This window comes from Protopterus annectens, chromosome 3.part1, assembly GCF_019279795.1.
Source record: "Protopterus annectens isolate FY-2018-M chromosome 3.part1, PAN1.0, whole genome shotgun sequence".
Classification (NCBI taxonomy): Eukaryota; Metazoa; Chordata; order Ceratodontiformes; family Protopteridae; genus Protopterus; species Protopterus annectens.
The window spans coordinates 1,103,752,837-1,103,772,528 of record NC_056732.1 but is presented as its reverse complement, the minus strand read 5'-3'; the positions used below and the strand labels follow the sequence as shown (position 1 = coordinate 1,103,772,528).

The 19,692-nt window shown below is 43.3% G+C and overlaps 1 protein-coding gene across 2 annotated transcripts in view; it reads left to right on the top strand.

Moving 5' to 3' along the window:
• Nucleotides 1-19,692, top strand: part of AGO2 (argonaute RISC catalytic component 2) — a 2,267,075-nt gene that overhangs the window by 1,499,641 nt on the left and 747,742 nt on the right. For both annotated transcript variants that reach the window (XM_044067244.1, XM_044067245.1), the window contains exon 14: nucleotides 3,020-3,110. In XM_044067244.1, the coding sequence (XP_043923179.1) occupies nucleotides 3,020-3,110 (91 nt within the window). The remainder of the gene's footprint in view (nucleotides 1-3,019; nucleotides 3,111-19,692) is intronic.

The window sequence follows — 19,692 nt, the reverse complement described above, 5'->3', positions numbered from 1 at the left end:
ATTTACCTCAAATATTACAGTACCTAGCTGAGATGTTAAACAGTGGACTTTCCTTCTCCTCCATCAAGATCCATGCTTCAGCCATTTCTGCACAATACAACACAGATCCTCCTTTATTCTCTCGTCCTCTCTTAAGACAGTTCCTCGGAGGGGCTAAGAATATAAAACCCCCAAGGAAACCACCAGTCCCTGCTTGGGACCTCAACTTCATATTGGAAAAACTGACCCTGCCTCCATTTGAGCCAGCTGCTTCAACAAAACTACAATATTTGTCATGGAAAACAGCCTTCCTTCTGGCTATCACCTCAGCACGCAGGGTTTCGGAACTACAGGCCCTCATGGCTGTGCAACCTTTCATCATTTTTCATCAGGACAGAGTTTCCTTACGAACCAACCCTTCCTTTATGCCAAAGGTAGTATCCAGTGTAGCCTTGAATCAGACTATCCACTTACCTACCTTTTACCCTCACCCACAAAACAAAGGGGAAAGACTACTACATTCCTTGGACATTCACAGACAACTTCGTTATTATTTGGACAGGACAAAGCCATTCAGAAAATCCGAGCAACTCTTTGTGTCCTATGCTACAGGTGCTCAAGGAAAGGCTATCTCCAAACAGACAATCTCAAAATGGATAGCCCACTGCATACGCTTTTGTTACTCATTTCATGGAAAAACTGTGCCTTCAAGCATCAGATTCCATTCCACAAGGGCCACAGCTACCTATGCGGCTTTCCTCAGGGGGGTTCCTACCAAGGACATTTTGGAAGCGGCCACTTGGAGTTCTGTGCACACTTTCTCCAAACACTATCACCTTCCACTTTACTCTAAATCTAGAACGGGCTTTGCCACAGCAGTCTTGTAGGGCTTCCTTGCTGCTCCTAGTTCCACTTAGTGCCTGCCACCCCTATTTAGCTTTGGGATTCTACCCATCTGTTATGACTGCAGCTGTATGCACGATGAACATAGTACAGTTTTGTACCTACCATAAATGTAGATGTTCGAGTGCTAATACAGCTGCAGTCCAGGTTTCCCTCCCTCCATCCCCTCTTAGGACAGGCCTTATGACAAACACCTTCTCATACAACCTGATTGGGGTATTCTTTTATGGTGTATTTGCTTGCAAACTACTGTTTTTTGATTATTCTATATTGCATTATTACATAAGTTTATGTTTTGCCTTCCTTCTGGGGGCACCTGAAATCTGGGGCAAGAAAAACTGAAGAAGATGGCGTCGGCTGGCTCTTTTATACCCCTGCCACACTGACGTCAGGGAGGAAGCGACGACAACTGACGCCGGACCTAGACTTTGGAATTCGGCCGACCGAGGGACCCGCCTGATGGCAGGATAACCCATCTGTTATGACTGCAGCTGTATTAGCACTCGAACATCTACATTTATGGTAGGTACAAAACTTTATGTTGCCTTGAGATTACACCAGCACCACACATATTGTTTGGAAATTTTAGGCATATGGCCCCCTTTGGTACACTGAATAATTCAGGATTCCACCTTTTGTGAGTTATTGCTGGGGTTATATCTTAAGTACTAGGCTAGCTGCCCTTGTGGGTCCTTTTAAATTTAGCCAATTTCCCTTTCAGAAGTGAGAATCAAACCTTGTACCTGATGTTTGTGAGGTGAATACCTTAACCATTATACCAATTCCCAACCAAGGGGTAGCTTTAAATTTTTGTCCAGCTAAGGCTGAGCCCCACAGAGATTGGCTGATATAGTATGTGCATACCTTTTAATTTTTAATGCCTTTGTAATAGCACGTTTACAGTCTTTGTTTTTCTTCATTTGCAGTCTGCATGTTTGGTTAGACGTGATTGAGCATGTAAAAGGAACAGGGCGTGATGATTTTTTGCAGCTTGTGTAGTCATTTGTTCCAGCAGTTGGGCAGCATGTTTCTGAAAACCAGAACTTTCAGATTACAAAAGCTGAATTGAGAGAAGCAAGGATATTCCAATTTCAGACAGTGAGGATGGTCCGCTCACAGATATGCCAAGAAAATCTCTAAGACAGTGATTTCAAACTGTCAGTCCTAAGCCAGATTCAATCCTTGATTAAGTAATGTGTGGCCTTGGCAAATTGCATGTAGTCCGCAAGTGGGCAGTATATAAGTGGCACGCATCTTAGCTGCAGCAGCTGCTTTGCTTTGCTTTGACTGATGACTGCCCTGATTTTCCCCTTTCTCATTGAGTCAGCTTCAGTGTTGCACTACACTAGTGAGAGACTTGCTTCCTAAAGTGTGCCATCAGTAAAATAGTTCATTCACTGTTATTGTTGACATTTATTCCCTGCATTCAGGATGCAGCTTTAAAATAAGTAGAGAGTTGCCTAGTCATTCTGTGGCTACATTAAAATAAACTTACAGTAATGAATTTTAAAGTTAACTTAAAGAAGGGTCACTGGTCTCTAAGCGACAAGACAGGAGACACTGACAGTGAAGACTGGAGTTGTATGTTTCTAGAAAGTAAATGATTAACTAAAGTTACTCATGCAGAGTGGCAACTATACTGTGGTCTTTAATTTATTAATGATGTGTAAGCTAAGCAAACTTAATAATAGTATTTAATACATAGATTGAAATAGTGAGTTCATTATACTGGAATAAAATAATATTGTATTAGCAATAGATTTGGTGTTCAGCTTGATAAATGCAAACAAGTATAAAAAAGAATGCCCCATGACTGTCAAGGAGGTGTAGTAAAATTTCTTGTATTCAAGTACTGTTGCTCCCTGAAGGTACAAGTTAGTGCTTCACCCCGCCAACCCCCGTCATGTATGGGCAGTTGTGACTCCTTTTCAGAGGAGAAAGGTTGCAGGCAAATTGGAGATTTTGCTGTAAAAAAAAAAAATATCAGTTTCAGAGACAGTAATGTTAGGTGATGGATCATGAAGAAAACCTAGGACTATATTGTTTCAGTGACAGCTGTTACAAACTGTCTTGAGCATTTTGGAGCAGGAAGAATTATTTTTTAATGTTTACATATATTTTTAATTTTCATCACTAGGCCTGCAGTATTTCAGCAACCAGTCATATTTCTTGGAGCAGATGTAACGCATCCACCTGCTGGAGATGGAAAAAAGCCTTCTATCGCTGCCGTAAGTTACTGTTAAATCTAAAGGCAGACTTTTATTTTTTGATCTGTTAGAGAAATGTTCTGCTTTCCTCTATAGCAGTGGTGAAAATCTTCTGATCTGATGGTGACAATTTTCATTATTTCCTCAGCTGCTTGGTTTGTATCCAGCTCAGCCATTGCTTGAGCTCTTGGCCACTAAAAAACCCTCAAGTGTCTCCCTTACCCATAATGCATCATCCTCTAACATGCATAAGATCTTGTTTGCTGCTTTCACGATTAGACATGGTGGTCTTGAGCTCTCGCTCGATTCATTAAAACGATAGCTGTTTTAAAATTTTTCTTACTAGTTAATGCTCTCTTATTACACTACTTGTAGTTCTGTCATACCATAGTTGGTACTGTTTGTTTTTATTTTTGTATTTTTACACTTTGTGTAATTCTTAATATCATCGTTGGTGTCTCTCTTTCTCCCTTGATTAAAAAAAAAAAAAAAGTGTGACGACGACTTATTCATTTTTTGTTATAGTGTTTAAGGATGTCAGAAAAAGCCCTTTGGGTTTTAAGAAGTGACAAAAAGTCTGGCACAAGTTGTCCTTGTCCGACACTCACAGTGTGTGTATATTATTTGGGCCTGGATGACCTTCAAGTTGGTTGTGCTGTTTGCAAAAACTTTACTCTGTGTGCCATTGTGGCTTGAAAAAATAGATTTATTTTGAAAGGATTACTTACTACTACTTTCTCAGAAACTATTGCTAGGGCTCAATTCCCCAAATCTAAATCAAGGGCTTCTTCCATCACAGCTCCTAAACCTTTAGGATCGCCGCCAAAGAAATAACCTAAATTTGGATCCAAAGGCCGCTGTGTTTCTACCAGTGTCTGATTTGGCAAAACCTTCGTAGGATCCAAGCACTTTGGATCTGAGACTTTTACCCAGAACCAGATATTTACCATGTTTGGCTTCAGTACCTACTCCCTTTTTGGAATGCCTGCCTTCTAAGTTCCCATTCCTAACTTCTTGTTCTTCCCGAAGTTTGACCAAAGCCAACATGGACAGAATGATGAGGAAATTCTTAATGGCGCAAATAAAAATGGGACTTTTCCTGGCTTCTACCTTTTTGGGTCAGGAAGTCTTTCTACCACTGTGCCAATTTCAGCTCCTCTGATCCAACCAATCGTTTCAGAGCCCCTGAATCTGAGCCTTCCGGGTCCACCTGATTCAGATCCGAAGATATTCTTATTTTTGGATCTGAAGCTATCTGTGTGTGCACCGGCTCCGATCTCTTCAGAGTCAGATGACTCTCTGAGCTGAAGTGCCCCTGTTTGGTCTCAAGTGTTACAGTCGATTCCAAAGTTTTCAGAGCTGTCTGTGCCCCTCGGAGCCTTGGCATTGGACAGCTTGACTCTGACTTCCGCCTCTGGTAGTTTGCCTTTATGGCAGAGGGAACCGATGGGCCAGAAGCCTGGCTTCTTGGCTCCATTGTCTTCCTTCTCCCCGTTCTGCCTTTGAGGTATTGAAGAGAGTGTTATCTGCTCCAGCAGGAAGGACGGATCCTATCCACTTGGATCTTCGCTCTGGTTTCTGTGGGTCTTGCGCCTTGAGCTCCTTCATTCTGCAACACAGAGACAATCAGCCCAAAATCTCCAGGTTATCCAGCAGGGTATTTTAATCTCTTCTGATGCTTCTGAGGAGCACTCCACTGAGAAAATCCCTTGGAAGAGGAAGTGTAAAAGGAGGCACTTGGACTCCCCTTGGCAGTCGATCACAGAGGATATTGATTTTGATGAATGGGAAGGGTCCTCCGGTTCACCACCTGAATACATCTACTATGGAGACATCCTTGAGATCCTTAAGCAGAGGGGTGGTTGGTCCTCAGACAACCCTTCACCAGAGGTATCAGTATTCCTGGAGGCTTCTGGGGCTGGCCCATTTACCTCTTGGGTTACTCTGTCTGCCGATGAGCTCATTTACTTTATCTAGGTGGGAGTGGAAGGAGCCTGATACATTTGAGCCCATCCCCGAGAGAAAGCATCAGATTCTGGCTCCTCCTGTAGGAAGGGAATATTGGAGCAAGGGAGTGTCCATAGTTACCGTGGCCATAGCGGCAGCCACCAGGAAGGAACCTGTCCATTCACCTAACAGGGAGTCTAAGGTGTTGGACAGATTTGGGAAATGTGTGTGTGTGTGATTCAGTGACTTTCACTCTCAGGTCGCTAGGCTACCTGGCACACTTTTTACAAGACTTCAAAGGGACTTGATAAAAGAATTGTCAAAAATTCCTTTTTGAACCACTACTGCTGAGGCTCAGACTTCTATTGCCTCACAGTTGGCTACCCTACAATCCATTTCTAATTCGTCCGTGAGGCTTATATCGCATTAAGCTGAAGGTGCCTCAAGATTGGTAGGTTCAGGCATTTCTGTTAGGAAGCATGCCTGGATGCACTTGTGTGATTTTGCAAGTCCTTGTTCATCAATGCACCCTTTGACGGCAGTCTGCTATTTGGCCCTAAAGTTAAGGACACACACTCCAGGTGTGAGCAGGATTGAGAGACCCTCTCTGCAGTGGGAGTATATTTTTCGACCCCTCAAAGGACCTTTTCCAAGAATCAACGGGAGGCCAAAAAAATGTGGTTCAAGAAGTCCCAGGGTCCTTTCAAAGACCCACGTGGAGATAGTTCTCCCGCTGCATAGGGGGAAACTCAAATGGAAGACGCTGCACAAGCTGCAGAGGAGGCACATAGAACCAAGGGTCTAGAGATTCCTTCTCTGCTAGGTCGTACCAGTGCTCCTGAGAGGAGGCCCAACTGTCCACCTCTGCAGGCAATTGGGGGTAATTTATTCCTGCTCCAGCGAGCCTGGCTCGACATCACAAAAGATACATGGGTGCAGAGAATTATTTCCAGAGGGTATGTAATTCCCTTTTCCCTTCCACCTCCTTGTGTACACAAATTCCCTAATGTTCTACCCAATCAGAGGAAAGCTGCAGCACTAGAAATACAAAAGCTACTAGAAAAGAGCCATTCAAAAGTTCCCACCAAATCGGATAGAATCCGGAACTTGCTCAAAATTCTTTTTAGTGCCAAAGAAAATGGGGGACTAGAAACCAATTTTAGATCTCTGCAACTTGAACAAATCAGTTCAGCACACAAAGTTTTGGATGGTCATGGTTCAGTCCATTCTGCCTTTTTTTGTGCAAGGACAACTGGATGTGCTCAATAGACCTTCAGGTTGCATACTATCACATAAAAATGAACAGACAATCCAGAAGGTATCTACACTTCTGGTTGGGAGCCAGTCATTACCAGTTCAGAGCACTGCCCTTTGGCCTCACCACAGCCCCCAGGGTGTTCACCAAATGCATAGCAGTGGTAGTAGCTCACTTCAGACTGCAGGGATTCCTAGTGTTTCCGTTCTGGGATGACTGGCTCATTACAATCCCCAATCAGGCATCTTCTGATAAGACCACGAGATCAGGTACTGTGGACTTGATCCCATCTAGCAATAACCATAAATTAAAAAAAAAAATCTCAGAACCTTCTCAAACACTGGAATTTATAGCAGCAGTTGTCAACACGGTATCAGTGACAGCTTGTCTTCCTCTCTCTCAAGAGTACAAATTATCAGATTCCAGGTCAGGAAAATAATTTGCAGTACTACAATCTCACCCCAATTGATTCTACAAGCCTTGGGATCAGTGTCAGCGGCTATACTCCTAGTTCCCCTAGCAAAATTTTACATGAGAATTCTTCAATGGATGTTAGCAACATAATGTTCTGTTCTTTATCAACACGTCAGCCCAAATCAAGGTCACTCAAGCTTGCAAAAGATACATTTCATGGTGGATTCAATCTGATCAGGTTCTACAGGGATGCCATTTCCTTCTCCTTCAGTTCAAGGTTGTAGTGACCACTGACACTTCACAGATTGGGTGACAGGTCACTTCCTGGGGAAAACAGTCCAAAACACGTGGTCCCCTGAAGAGGCCACTATGCATATCAATGTCTTGGAAAGGAGAGCAGTGCTGTTAGTGTTGCAGGCCTTCCAAGACTCTCTCCATTTTGGGACAGTTGTGATTCAGATGGATAAGATGTCAGTAGTTTGGTACATCAGCAAACAAGGGGGTACCAGATCTTACCCCTTGTGTCAAGAAGCCCATAGAGGTGGCAATTGGTGATCTTTTCCAATGGCTTTCTGATAGCAATGCACATTTTGGGGAACTCCAACGTGATAGCAGACAAATTGAGCAGGTCCATTCTACTACCTCATGAATAGTCTCTCAACATGAAAGTGGCAGAAATGATTTTCAGTCAGTTGTGCCAGCCTTGCAGCATTTTGCATCTTCCGTAAGCAAGTGCAGCAGCAGCTTTGCCCTGATTCCCCCACCAGGGTAATCACCGAGGGGCTCTGTGCCCCACAATTGGTCTCTTCTATTCCTATCCCCAACTCCCTTAATTCCAAATTTCTGCCCGCCTTGGATTTTGAATCTGATTCCAGATCTCCTGTTTCACCTGTTAGGCATGTCTCATCTGGATATCTCAAATCTCAAGCTAAGCAGCATGTTTTCTCCAGTTCTTTTAATAGCCAGACAACTGATGCTCTTTTCCCCTGTCCGACATATACTTTTACCTTCCCATAAGGTTTCTACAAGAAAACTTTACAGAAGTAAATGGAAAAGGTTTGTTTTTTGGGAACATCAGAAACATATCGACCCCTTCTCAGCCCCTGTACAGTGTGCCCTTGAATTTTTGTCAGTGATTTGTAGTGAAGGAGCTAGCTTCTCACTGGTTAGAGTTCAGTTAGCAGCAATCTCTGACTTTCATATTGGATTTGAGAATTCTTTTTTGGCTTCATATAAGCTTTGTAAAGCCTTTTTTAGAGGCACTGTCCTGCTGAGACCTCCCTGTAAAGACTGTACTCCACCATGGGGTTTAACTTTGGTACTGCAGACCTTAATTCATCCCCCGTTTGAATCATAAGCAAAGTGCGATCCTGAATTCCTCACCTGAAAAAATTCTGTCCAGTGGCCATTAGATCTGCTAGAAGAATTTTGAACTTCAAGCATTGTCCTCTAAACCTCCCCACTTTATTTTTCATAGGGTAGCATCACATTACATGCCAACCCTTCTTTCCTTCCTAAAGTGGTGTTAGAATCCAGTAATCCATTAATCTGCCATTTTTCTTTCCTACATTTCCAAAGAAAGGTGAATATATGTTGCATTTATTGGGTGTTCAGGGACCATTATATTTTTGCTTACACAGAACAAAAGCAGTTAGAAAGATCAGTTATTAGTCTCCTTTGCAGATTTTAATTTGGACAAATCAGTTGCAAAGTTAACTTTAGACAGATGGCTGATGGATTGCATATAATCTGTCTACAACAAGTTGGGTCTGTCCTTACCAAAACCTTTAAGAGCCCACTCATCCAGGTCCATGGCAACTTTTTATTTTATTTATTTTACATTTGTTGACTGGGATAATCCAACTGGAACAGGTCCATTTTCAGTGCAGGCCCGGGGAGACAAGCTCCACAGTTACTTAAAGTGTATAAGACAAAGATGATAACAGTTAACATATTACAATTATATAAGACAGTGCAAGAAAAATTAAAAAAATGATTTTACAAGGTTAGACATTTAATTCAAGTTACTTATTACAAGTGTATAAGACAAAGATGATAACAGCTAACATATTAGAAGTATATAAGAGAGTGCACAAAAAAAAATATTTTACAAGGTTAGACATTCAATTCAACACTTTCCAAAACTAAACTTTGGGTCCATAACAGAGAATAGAGAGGTGGTGCCAGTAGATAAGAGGTGGATAGTTATGTGATACATGGACAGATCCAAGTTTTTGTCAGATGTGCTGTGAGTAGTGTTTTGAACAGAGTGTTGGCAGTAGTTGTAACTATGCTGGAAGGGAGAGTATTCCAGTATTTGGCTATTTTGTGGGAATATAGCGCTTTGCCAGCAGTATTGTTGGCTATGGTGATATTTAAGAGAGGTTTATTAGAAGATCGAAGAGGTCGAGTGGAAGAGTAGCGGGTTAGTAATTGTTTTAGTGATGGAGTCTTGTTTGGGTAGTTGAGGATATTAAAAGCACAAGTAAGGTGTTGGTAGGTAAGTTATTGTGGGAATTCAAGCCATTGTAGGTCGGTTAGTACGTGGCAATGATGGCTTCTGAAAGATGAGTTGTTGGCAAATTTGGCAATTTCGTTGTAACAGCTCTCGATTTTGTCCAGGTCTGTTTTTCTAATATGGGTTAGTATTGGTGCAGCATACAACAGTGTGGATAAGAGATGAGTTTGGGCTAGGGTGATTCTTGCTTTATCAATGAGAAAATTTTTATCTCTATAAAGAGTACCCATTTTTTTGTGAACCTTCTGTATAGTCTGGGCTATATGAATATCAAAGAACAGATTTTTATCTATTTCTATTCCTAAGAGTTTTGTGTGTGTAGTAGGAGAGATGACTGTGCCATTTTGAGATGTAATTGAGAAGGTTAGGGGAGTGGATTTGGATTTATTGGGGGTGAACAAGAGAAGTTTTCTTTTATTAGGGTTGAGAATCAGTTGGATGTCAGTGATCCAACCTTCTATGGAAGAGGAGGAGTCTTGGGCTAGCTTCTTTAGGGTGATGAGATGGTGCTGCGCAGATAAGTGTGGAGTCATTTGCGTACTGTATTAATGTGGCCTGTTTGGAGGAGGTGTGTAGGTTGTTTGTGAAAATAGAGAACAATAGTGGGCCAAGTATTGACCCATGAGGTACACCTACAGAGGTAGAGAGGAGGGGTGATAGTTCAGCTTGCCATTGGAGAGCTTGCTGTCTGTCTAATAGATAGCTGTTGAACCAGGAGATGATAGGAGAGTTCATCAGTGTTTCTAACTAGGCTTTCCATGGACAATATATATGCAGCTGCAACTTGGGGCAATCGTTTATACCTTTATTACTCGTTACAAATTGGATCTGGTCTCAAGGTGAAGAGTAGCCTTTGACTCAGCTGTGCTCACGAATATCCTTCCTTAGAGTCCACACAAGATTTTAGGTAGCTGGGGACTCTGTCCCAACAGTTGAGGAAAGAATGAAAATTGACATCAGATAAAACAAGTTATGTACTTAAGTGTTCCATCTGTGTTGCCAGTTTTCATTCTTCCTCAACTTTCAGCTCACCAACCCCCAGCCGTTTTCACACTTGCCTTCTGGAAGAATGAGAACCTATAAGGGCACCACTGTCCCTTATGTTGAGTTCAGGTTATGGCTTTCTGCTGTCAGAATTATTATGTTACTACTTCCTTCGTAATGTAAACCAGCAAAAAAGATCTGAGGTATGTTAGAGGTTGGTGCGTTATGGGTAAGGGAAAAGCCCAAGAGTTTTTTTGGTGACCACGAGCTAAAGTAACGGCCGAGTTTGCTCCGAACCCAACAGTTGAGGAAGAATGAAAATGGACAACACAGATGGAACATTATGGTAAGTACGTAACCTTTTTTTAGAAGGTAACCTAAATTATTGCTATTGCTGTATGTCTTTATAGTATCTGTACAGAGTTAAAATACTTCTGTGCTTGCTGTGGTTCTTTGAACTCTTGTCTGGATTTTTGTGTTCTCACTTATGGCTCTAGATCAGTTCTGTCATTGTTCTCATTTCTGTTTTAGAAGGTTATGTTGGACAGATCTGAAACAGCTAATCTTGTACTGAGGGACATTGTACTTTAAGTGAAACACTGGTATTCCGTCTGATCCTTCTCAAGTTTTTTTATGAAAATCTTTAGTTCCTATGTTTAAGCAGGACAACACTTTAGAGTCTCAGGCAGGTAATAGGCACACAGTTCATACCATTGAGAGTGTAGGTCAACATGCTATCGGTTCAGTAGTTTTCCCCTTCCTCAAGGAAAGTTGCATAGGATATGCCCAGAGAGAATTTGCAGCTGACCGTCCAGTTTATTGAGCTTAACCTTGAAAGTGCCAGGGCACTGATTTCAGATGGAATAGTTTATTCCGAAGGTGGAGGATGCATCATGTTGTGATTTTGTCATACCAATGTCTTGCTATTAAAGATTTAGACACTTTGTATAGATATTCTGCTTAAATATTTCTGGTTGCTCTTAGCGTCACCTGTGTGGTGGTAATTTTTTGTACTGCTCTTCTTTTTGTCCATGGTTTAGCCAAAAAACATAGCTATTTGCATTTTTTAGTTTGTTCTGGAACATTAGTCTTGTAGTTCTGAGAAGTTTGTATACTTCTGCAAGATTTTAGTATTGTCTACACATTATCCTGCACTTGATTTTCAAAAGTGGAATTACCTCATTTTGTTATTTATTACAGCACTGGTAAATTTTTGCATTAGTCTGGGGCCTTTGTCTGTGGTAGGATTGCAGTAGTGGCAGTGTTCTGAATTCTGCTCTAGGATTTGTGTTCGTGTTTTTTATAGCTGTATATACCTGCTTAAAGTTGTATTCCAGTACCTTTCTTTTTACCTTGATACTTGTTTTCCCTTGTGCTTTGAGTCTACCCTGTCCCCCACTCCAGTATTAAACAAAAAGCTTCTATAATTCTAGCCATAGTTCCAGAGGTCCAGTTAGAAAATTTTCCCCATCACTCTCACCAGTTTCTTGTGGTTTTAAAAGGCTGTCTGTCTGACGTTCACCCCTTGTGGTAATCTGACTTCCAAAGTCCTTTTCTCCCCTCTTTCATTGCAGTTGTCAGTTGTATAACCTTTTTAAGTACTTTCCCACCCATTGTTTTCCATAAACCCATATTACTAAGTGCCCATGTAGCAAATAAGTATAAACCTCCCTTACTGCAACTTGTTTCCAGCACATTAAACAGCACTACTATCAAGTCTTTGCACAGTCTAATCTAGTCTAATGCCAAACCCCAGAGACCACCCAAGGAGACCTCTGTTTAACCCAGTCCACAACCTACAGTTGCCCAGCCAAACACAGGTCCGGAAAGCAGGGATATACAATTTCCCAATGTCTCCATTGCCAGGTTGGTAGATAAGAGCATTCTGAGGTAATGCAGCAATTATCTCATGTCCACAGACCTCTATTTAATCATCTAAGAAACAAACACAGTATGCAAGAAGTACACACACACAATTTCACTGGAGCAAAAAGCTCATATACAAGCAAGATTGTCAACAACACACACACTAAGTCCGCCATGCACATAGATCAGCCTATGCAGAGGCATTAAAAAAGCAACTTCCCAAACCTCAAAGACCTCCTAAACCTATAAATGGCATTTCCTATACTCACAATCTCTAAAGCGCACTCCAAAACAACACCAAACACCACAGATATGCCTACACCCAGGGGAGCCCCAAGAGCAAAGCCCATAAGGAAAGCAAGCACTTTACCCGTAATTCTTGTCATAGGAAATTCCACTGTATGGTGCACAGATGCCCCACTCACCAGACTGGAGGAGTCTATATAACTGTTAGTTGCTTATCTGGATCCACCAAGCTACACATGCTCTCAAGTCACTACACCACAGGTACCAGTATGATTCTGCCACAGTCCACATGGGTCAGTGACCTGAGACGTTTATCCCTGGGCTGAAAGAAGAGAGTCATTATTGATTGCTCTGAATGTGTTTTAGGCAGGTATGTGCCCTGCATTGAGCAGCATTCCACCTTCACCAAATATGATGGCACAAATTAAACAAAAGATGATTAACTTCAATAATTGGTTTAGTTTCTGGTGTCTTTCCTGTAAGATTCAGTATTTGTCCGCATGAGAGGACATGGTTAACAAACCCATGTTACTTTGCAAATTATGGTCTGCACCTGTCTCCTCTAAGCTACCAAAACTTTATCCATCTTAGAGCTTTCTTTTAGGCTATACCAAACTGACATATCTACTGACATAGCAAGTAAAAATTCCAAAGAAACCTGAAGGTGTTAATTGCTTAATGCTTGGAGCCTAAACAAGAAACTCCACACCCTGCAAGATATCCTAACTCTGAAGAAAACTGGCATCTGTGCCATTACTGAGACATGGTTTAAATCCACAGAAAGTACTTCAGCAGTGCAAGGCTTCAGTGCCTTCCCATACGTTTAGACCTTCAGCTGCACAGACAAGAACAAAAGGTGGAAGAGTCTCATTTTATATTAGCAAGAAGCATAGCTCTGTGTTGGCTAAACAGTATGATGGCCTGGAATTTATCCACGTACAAATCACCATAGACAAAGTCCCATGTCATATTATAGCAAGTCTGTCTCTAGAATCCCATAGCTCATACCTAGATCTACTGGAGATGCTCACCAGTAAACATGGTAGAATTTAATGATCCCTCTGTACAGTCAATATAAAAAGTGTACACACCCGTGTTAAAATGCCAGGTTTTTGTGATATAAAAAATGAGACCACAATAAATAATTTCAAAACTTTTCTCCTTTAAAGTGACCTATAACCTGTACAATTCAATTGAAAAACAAACAAATCTGTTATTGGAAAAAAATATAACAAAAATAAAAAAACGTACAATAAGCTGGTTGCATAAGTGTGCACACCCTTAAACTAATACTTTGTTGAAGCACCTTTTGATTTAATTACAGCATTCAGTCTTCGTGGGTACACATCTGCCATCAATTAAAGAGACTGATTAATGCCAAATAAAGTTCAGCTATCCTAATGGGATTTTCCTGACATTTTCTCAGTTGCCTGCTACAGCAAAAGCCATGGTTTGCAGAGAGCTTACAAAGCATCAAAGGGATCTCATTGTTGAAAGGTATCAGTCAGGAGAAGGGTAGAAAGAAATTTCCATAGCATTGGATATACCATGGAACACAGTGAAGACGGTCATCAAAAAGTGGAGAAAATATGGGACAACAGTGACATTGCAAAGAACTGGACTTCCCTTCAAAGTTGATGAAAAGACAAAACGAAAATTGGTCAGAGAGGCTGCCAAGAGACCTACAGCAACCCTGAAGGAGCTGCAGGAATTTCTGGCAAATACTGATGTACTACATGCAACAACAATCTCCTGTATTCTCCATATGTCTGGACTATGGGGTAGGGTCGCAAGACGGAAGCCTTTTCTTACACAGAATAACATCCAGGCACGGCTAAAATTTGCAAAACAATACATAGTCTCCCAAAAGCATGTGGGAAAATGTGTTATGGTCTGATGAGACCAAGGTTGAACGTTTTTAGCCGCAATTCCAAAAGGTACATTTGGCGCAAAAACAGCACTTCGCATCACCAAAAGAACACCATCCCCACGGTGAAGCATGGTGGTGGTATCATGATTTGGAGTTGCTTTTCTTCGGCTGGAACTGGGACTTTTGTCAAGGTGGAAGGAATTATGAAGAGTCCCAAATAACAGTCAATTTTAACCCAAAACCCTCAGGTTTCTCCTAGAAAGCTGAATATAAAGAGGAATTTCACTTTTCAGCACAACAATGACCCCAAGCATACATCCAAATCAACAAAAGAATGGCTTCACCAGAAGAAAATTAATGTTTTGGAATGGTCCAGCAAGATCCCAAACCTAAATCCAATAGAAAATCTGTGGGGTGACCTGAAGTGGGCTGTGCACAAGTGATGCCCTCACAATCTGATAGATTTGGAGCACTTTTGCAAGGAAGAGTGGGAAAATACTGCCAAGTCAAGATGTGCCATGCTGATAGACTCTTACCCAAGATGACTGAATACTGTAATTAAATCAAAAGGTGCTTTAACAAAGTATTCGTTTAAGGGTGTGCACACTTACGCAACCAGCTTATTGTACATTTTTATTTTTTATATTTTTTCCTCTAACAGATTTCTTTGTTTTTCAATTGAATTGTACAGGTTATAGGTCACATTAAAGGTGGGAAAAGTTTTGAAATTATTTATTGTGGTCTCATTTTTTTTACATCACAAAAACCTGGCATTTTAACAGGGGTGTGTACACGTCTGATGTTGTAAATCTACATTCATTCCTTAATTATAGGACTTCGGTTCCGTCCTCTGAACAGATACGGCCGGTACCAAGCTCACGCCAGCCAAAAACTCTCAGCTGAGTCCTATCCACAATGCCCCTCTCATAGTCTCTCCAGATCTCGTTTGCCATGTTCCTCGTCAGACGTGCCAAGCCTTTCTCTCAAGCTAAGTGTAGGTTTTTCTTTTGTGGTTCTTTTGTAGTTTTTTTGACTGTTTACCTTCACTTAGTTATCTCTTGTTCCTAAACCCTTTTTTTTCCTGACTAAACCCTACCCACTACCTTGGTAGCTCTTTCCTACCATCGTTGGTACTCCTTCCTTACTTTGGTAGGTCCTTCCTTTACCTTTTGGTATTTCTTAGTACCATGGCTGGTACCCCTTCCTCGCTATCTGTTTAAATAAATAAATAAATATGCTATCCCTCCTTATTATAACTTCTTGCTGTTGTTTTGGTAGCTAGAGTTTTGTTGGATTATAATACTAGTGTGCTGTTTTGTCGTTATGTCAGATAAGGCTAAACTTGGGTTCAAGCAGTGTCATAAGCACGGGCGTAAGATGCCCAACTCAGACGATCATGCCCGGTGTGTTTGTTTGGGTGTTGACCACATTAATGTACTTTGATATTTGTTCTAGCTTCAGCAACTGTACATTGGCTGAACGTAAGAACAAGCTTAATCTGAAGGGTATGCTGAAAACACCCTTCTCAGAGATCTCCTAAGCATAAGGAAGTGAAAAAACATAGAGGGAAATGGAGTCACTCTGTTGCGACATATCCGTCCTCCTCGGAACCGAGATGACACCAGGCTTCTCCCACACGGTCAGCGCAGACAGCTTTGACACCAGGGTCCGTGTCTTCTCCCTCGGTGCTGAACTTGATTATGAAACAGGCTCCTACCACTGTACCAGTATCTGCACATCCCTGGCCATGGTACCGATGTCTTACACAGCTCCACCTATGACACCTGCGGTTCAAAGATTGAGCACCTTGCCAGAACAAGGTACTCTTCATCTTATGACCCCTTTTTGGGACAACAATTTAGTCCATTTATTGAGAGACCAGAATCTCCATTGGCAGCTTCCTTCAGATCCAACAGGAGTCTTTCGGAACAAGATGTAGTGAGGGTTGTGTACCAGCTTTTGGCAGCTAAAGGATTACTGACCCTGACTAGGTCTTCCCTCCATCTTGGAACGGAAGCTGTCACTGCATATTCACCTGTCTATCCTCCTCCGACCTTCTCCCAGGTCTCTGAGACTTTGGTACCAATGTCCATCCCGGTGCATTCTGTCTCGGCCCCAACAGTGGAGGCTTCCTTGTGGGCACTGATAACTCTTGGTGCCACTGCTCCTTTGGAACTGGTGCACCATCGGAGCAGTGATTGGGCTGTTGACACCGTGACACCTAGTTTAGCACCAATTTTTTCTGTGGTGTCTATGGTCATGGCTCTCCCAGCAGCTACCGGTCCTCTCAGAGCTCCTCAGTTGGAGGCGGGCTCCTCGGGGTGGGGTGTGACCCCGGTTCCGATATCTTCCTTCTTGGTTCCAGGCTCCCATCCCTCCTCGGGCAGGCCTGCTTTCCAGGCGATGGAGAGGGTCCTCGCTTCAGCAGACTTGCAGTTGGCACCATTGGCATTGGAACCAAAACCTCCCTCTAGCATGCAGCTGTCCCAACCTCCTCCTCTGGGATCTTGAGCACAGGAGCCACAAGACCTTCACTTGAAGGGAACCCTTTCTCTGGAGTCGTCCTCAGAAGACGCCACTGGGGAGCCACCCCAGAAAAAACTTTGCAAGAGGAAGCGTCTTGATTCCCCTGAGGAATCCATCGCCGAAGACACTGATTACAATGACGGAGAAGGATCTCCACGGTCTCCCCCAGAAGACATCTCATTTGGAGGCATTCTCCAGATCCTCAAGCAGAGGGGAGACTGGAAACCCTCTGACCCTTCAGAGGAATCTGTGTTCTTGCAGGCTTTTCGTTCTCGACCATCTACTTCCTGGGTGATGCCACCTGCAGATGAACTCATTAGGCTTATTGTGCAGCGTGCCTGGAAGGCCCTGGACAACATTGAACCTGTCCCCCGGAGGCCAGATAAAATTTTGTCCACACCTGAAAATCAACCTAACTGGTCCAAACAACTGGTAGTAGATTCCATGGTCATGGCGACAGCAACCAAGAGGGAACTGGCAGAAGATAGGTCCACTGTTCATCCCCCGAACAGGGAGTCTTGGGCTATGGACAGACTGGGGAAGCGGACCTACTCTTCAGCAACCTTTGCCATTCGGTTGCTGAATTACGTGGCACACTTTAGTCTCCTCTAAAGAGACCTAACCTCAGAAATGTCTGCCTCTTAGGCGGGGGTACTGCCTGAGGAGGTGCGTGTTACTGTTGCCTCCCAGCTTGCTACCCTAGAATCCATCTCGAACTCCTCAATGTGCTTGATTGCTCACATTACCGAGGGGGCAGCTCGAGTAGTCGCATCGGACATCATCGTGAGATGGCATGCTTGGGTGCGTTTGTGTGACTTCATGGACCCTTTCATGTCTTCCTTTGTCAACGCGCCTGTTGACGAATTTTCCCTTTTTGGTCCCAAAGTAAGAGAACACACTATCACGTAGTGAAAAAGACAGAAAGACCTTGTCTGCTGTGGGCATACGTTTTTCCACCCCCCCAGAGATCCTACTCCAGGAATCGGAGGGGAGGAAAATTGTGGTTCAAGAAGTCCCAAGGATCTTTTCGTGACACTCGTGACAAGCAATCCTCGCGGGTCAGAGGGGGCAATTCATCCGGAAGACGTCCCTTTCGGGGCAGAGGGGGTCCATGCAACCAAGGGCATTAGGGATTCCTTCTCTGGCCGGCTCTTCCAGCCCTCCTGAACAGCGGACCGATTGCTTTTCTCTGGAAGCAGTCAGGGGACGATTCTCTCTGCACTTACAAGCCTGGCAACTCCTAAAGGATGCGTGGGTGAAGAGAGTAATATCCAGAGGCTATCCTATCCCATTCAATCGCACTCCCACACCCGTAAATCCCAGATGTTCCACCCGGTCAGAGGTAGGCTACAACCTTAGAAATCGAAAAGCTGCCAAGAAAAGAGTCATCCAGCCAGTCTCACCAGACCAAATAAGGTCCGGGTTTTACTTGTGGTTCTTTTTAGTGCCAAAAAAGACTGGGAACTGGAGACCAATCCTGGATATCAGCCTACTAAACATATTCATCAAACCTCAAAAATTCCGGATGATCATGGTGCAGTCCATTCTCCCTTTCTGGGAAAGGACAACTGGATGTGCTCTATAGACCTCCAGGACACGTATTACCACATAAAGATAGACAAATGCTCCTGGAGATTTCTTCGCTTACAGCTGGGAGCCAATCCCTACCAGTTCAGGGTACTGCCTTTTGGTCTCTCAACAGCCCCTAGAGTGTTTAGCAAATGTATGGCAGTCGTAGTACCTCATCTCCGACTACAAGGTTCCAGGTGTTTCCATATCTAAACGATTGGCTCCTCACCGCCACGACCAGGAACCTTCTCATTCTCAGTCTGTCTTGCACTGAAGGCCTTGCATTTCGCCTAGGTATCACGATCAGTATGAAAAAACAAACATGTCTCCAACAAGAACACTGGAATTCATTGGACCGATCTTCAACACAACGTCCTGTCAAGCTTTCCTTCCTCCTCACAGGCTTTCAAAAATAAGAAACCAGATTCAAGTCCTCCTTCCACAGACATTTGTACCAGCACGCCTTGTTCTACAACTATTAGACTCTATGGCAGCAACCATTACCCTAGTACTACTGGTGAGGTTGCACATGAGACTATTACAGTGGCTCCTTTCATCACAGTGGTCGATCTTAACTCACCCACTCGATCACATGATACGCCTTACAAATCTTTGCAGGAAAGAAATGCTATCATGGATGAAGCCAGAAGTAAATCTTTGGTGTCGACCGTTCTCTCTCTCCCAGCACAGGGCCACGGATGCTTCCCGGTTAGGGTGCGGGGGGGGGCATTTCCAGGGAAAGACGGTCCAAGGCACCTGGTCCCCCATACAGGCCAATTTGCACATAAATGTCCTGGAATTAAGGGCAATTCTCTTAGCGTTCCACACATCCCTTCCTTCCGGGACCATCGCATTTCAATCGGACATGTCAGTCGTCTGGTGCATCAACAAACAAGACGGAACCAGATCTTATCCCCCTGTGTCTTGAAGCCATGAGAATATGGCATTGGGCGATGGTTTCCAACCGCTTTCTCATAGCAATGCGCATTCCTGGGAGCTCCAATCTTATTGCAGACAATCTGAGTGGGAACATTTTGATGCCTCACGAGTGGTCCCTAAATCGATAATAGCTGCGCAAGCCTTCCGCCACTGGGGCAGGCCTTTCTGCGACCTGTTTGCTTCACCCCTAAACAACAAATGCAGAAGCTACTTTGCCCTGATCCCCATCAGGGGGAGTCACCGAGGGATGCTGTGATGCACGATTGGCCCCCGGGGTGTACTGTACGGCTTTTCCCCTCATCCCAAAATTTCTACAGAAGGCTCCAAGTTTGAGAAGCAAAGTGATTCTCATTGCCCCTTATTGGCCCCTTCAAGTCTGGTTCCCATTCCTATGGCCTCTTCTGATTCACAGCCCGTGAATCCTGGATCAATCGCAAGGACTGCTGTCTCATCCTCAAGGAATGATTCA